Source organism: Terrapene carolina, unplaced genomic scaffold, assembly GCF_002925995.2.
Source record: "Terrapene carolina triunguis isolate 2854851 unplaced genomic scaffold, T_m_triunguis-2.0 Scaffold10583, whole genome shotgun sequence".
Lineage (NCBI taxonomy): Eukaryota > Metazoa > Chordata > Testudines > Emydidae > Terrapene > Terrapene triunguis.
Genome location: NW_020674934.1, coordinates 1 through 2348, shown reverse-complemented (window position 1 = coordinate 2348; position 2348 = coordinate 1). Strand labels below are relative to the sequence as shown.

Here is a 2348-nt window from a genome sequence, read left to right as displayed (position 1 = left end):
TTCCAGGTGAGTGCCCTAACCACTGGTCTTAAAAGTTATAAGGTGGGCTATTGCTTGTTTGTGAGTCTAGCCCCCTCCCCATTATTTTTTCCTGGTAGATACTATTCAGTGAATGTGTCAATAAATAACAGGTAAATAAATATCAGGTGGGAGCTAAAAATAAAAGTAATTAGTTGCTGATAGGCAAGTGATGGAACTACAATATAAATTAATGATGGGAAAAAAGTAAGCAAAGGTTAAGAATAAATTCCTTTAAAAACAGGGATGGGTTTAAGAAATGATTTCCTGATCTCAGTAAAAGAGGTTATGACCTGAAATATGTGGTTCCATTGCCTATGTTATTTTTATCTTATGAGATGCAAGTGTGCTCCTATATGTAATTCCAAAATGAATAAAGCATAGAAGGAAGTAATTTTGAATGTAACATTATAATTAGCCTTTGGATAAATTTCCACAGCGTTATAATTAACCTTTGGAACTCTCTGCCACAACATATTACTGGAGAAAAAAAAAACTTTAGAAAACTTTCAACTATATTTTGAAATCCCATTCACTATGTTGCACATGAGTCACCCAAGACAAACTATGGGTAGGACCTGCTTGCCTCCTAGCTGTCATACAGGGCAGCTTTGCCCAGACTTTTGAAAGCTGAATCCCACTTCAAGAAAATGAAACCAATCACATCCTCTGCTGCAACCCCTCCATATGTTGATAAAGGCTTACCAATGTTCATGTATATATCTTCAACAGCTGTCCCTTCCCCTCACCCGGTCCCAGAGTTTTGGAAGCATTCGCAGGGGGTATTGTGAACTCTATACTTTCCCTGGAAGGTAAGCATTTGCCCAATTGTCCTATTTACAGGCAGCACTCAAAGTTGCCATGTTATAATAAAGTGCCTCCCACCTATCACTACCTCTCATGTATTTCTGAGGGATTTAACAGGGACTAGGCATTTCTTCTCTCTAAGGGAAGGAATTACTAGACAAAAAAATTGTGACTCAAAGACTGTTTTCTTTAAGACCCTCTCTAATTCTAACATATACTTTAACCTTCTTTTGGAAGATGCTCAATACTGAATACATGGCTGGGGAAAACTACACTACAGTGACCGAATTCATTCTCCTGGGATTCACTGATCATCCAGTGCTGCAGAGCATCATCTTCATGGTGTTTCTAGTGATCTATATCACCACGCTGGTGTGGAATCTCGGGCTGATTGTGCTAATTAGGGTCAATCCCCATCTCCACACGCCCATGTACTTCTTCCTCAGTAATTTGTCTTTTGTCGACCTCTGTCACTCCTCAGCCATCGCCCCAAAGGCAATGCAGAATTTCTTGTCAGAAAGGAAATCAATCCCTTACATGGGATGTGCTGCTCAAATGTTCTTCTTCACTACATTGATAACCACAGAATGTTTCCTCCTGGCCGTGATGGCTTATGACCGATATGTGGCTATTTGTAACCCCCTGCTCTATATGACCATCATGTCCCCAAGGGTCTGTGCCCAGCTGGTGGCTGGGTCATATATCTTGGGTGTTACTGGTGCTTCGGTTCAAACAAGCGGAGCCTTTCGATTAGCCTTCCATGGCTCCAACATCATCAATCATTTCTTCTGTGACATCCCAGCAGTCGTCAAGCTCTCCTGCTCCAGCACCTACATTTCAGAGATGGTGCTTTTCATCTTCTGTGGGGTTATTGCCCTCACAACATTTTCGATCATCCTTGTGTCCTACATTTACATCCTCACCACCATCCAGAGGATCCGCTCCACTGAGAGTAGGTGTAAAGCCTTCTCCACATGCACCTCCCATCTGACAGCCGTCACTGTGTTCTACGGGACAGCCATTTGCATTTATGGCATACCTCAATCCAAACATTTGCTTGAAGAGGGCAAAATCATCTCGGTGTTTTATACTCTGGTGATTCCCATGTTGAACCCCCTGATCTACAGCTTGAGGAACAAAGAGGTGAAGGATGCTCTGACATCAACTGTAAGAAGAAAAATACTACTGTTTAGAACCTGATTAAAAAAAAATACCCCATCAAATGGCACGGATAGACTTTTTTGACATAATTCACACTGCTTATTCAACACTTCTCTGTTAATAATATATATCTTTTAGAAATGTTTTTAATGATCAAACACTGAAAAAAAAATAGATCAAGATTTATATAAAGGTTGATCAGGAATTTTCCTTTGAAATTTTTTTCTTCAATAGAAATGTGATTCAACAGAAAAAAAAATATTGTAAGCTCATGAAGGGAGTTAATAGGAAAGAAAGAATAAAAATTGTGCATCATTATGTGGAAATTAGAACACGCAACTAGTTTGGCATAATTTGTCTTT

The 2348-nt window shown here is 39.7% G+C and overlaps 1 protein-coding gene across 1 annotated transcript; it reads left to right on the top strand.

The window, feature by feature from the left end:
- Positions 1–1080: 1080 nt before the first annotated feature.
- LOC112122346 (olfactory receptor 5A1-like) lies at positions 1081–2025 on the top strand. The gene has a single exon (XM_024221169.1). It carries the CDS (start codon positions 1081–1083, stop codon positions 2023–2025), a length of 945 nt encoding a protein of 314 aa, XP_024076937.1.
- Positions 2026–2348: the final 323 nt, after the last annotated feature.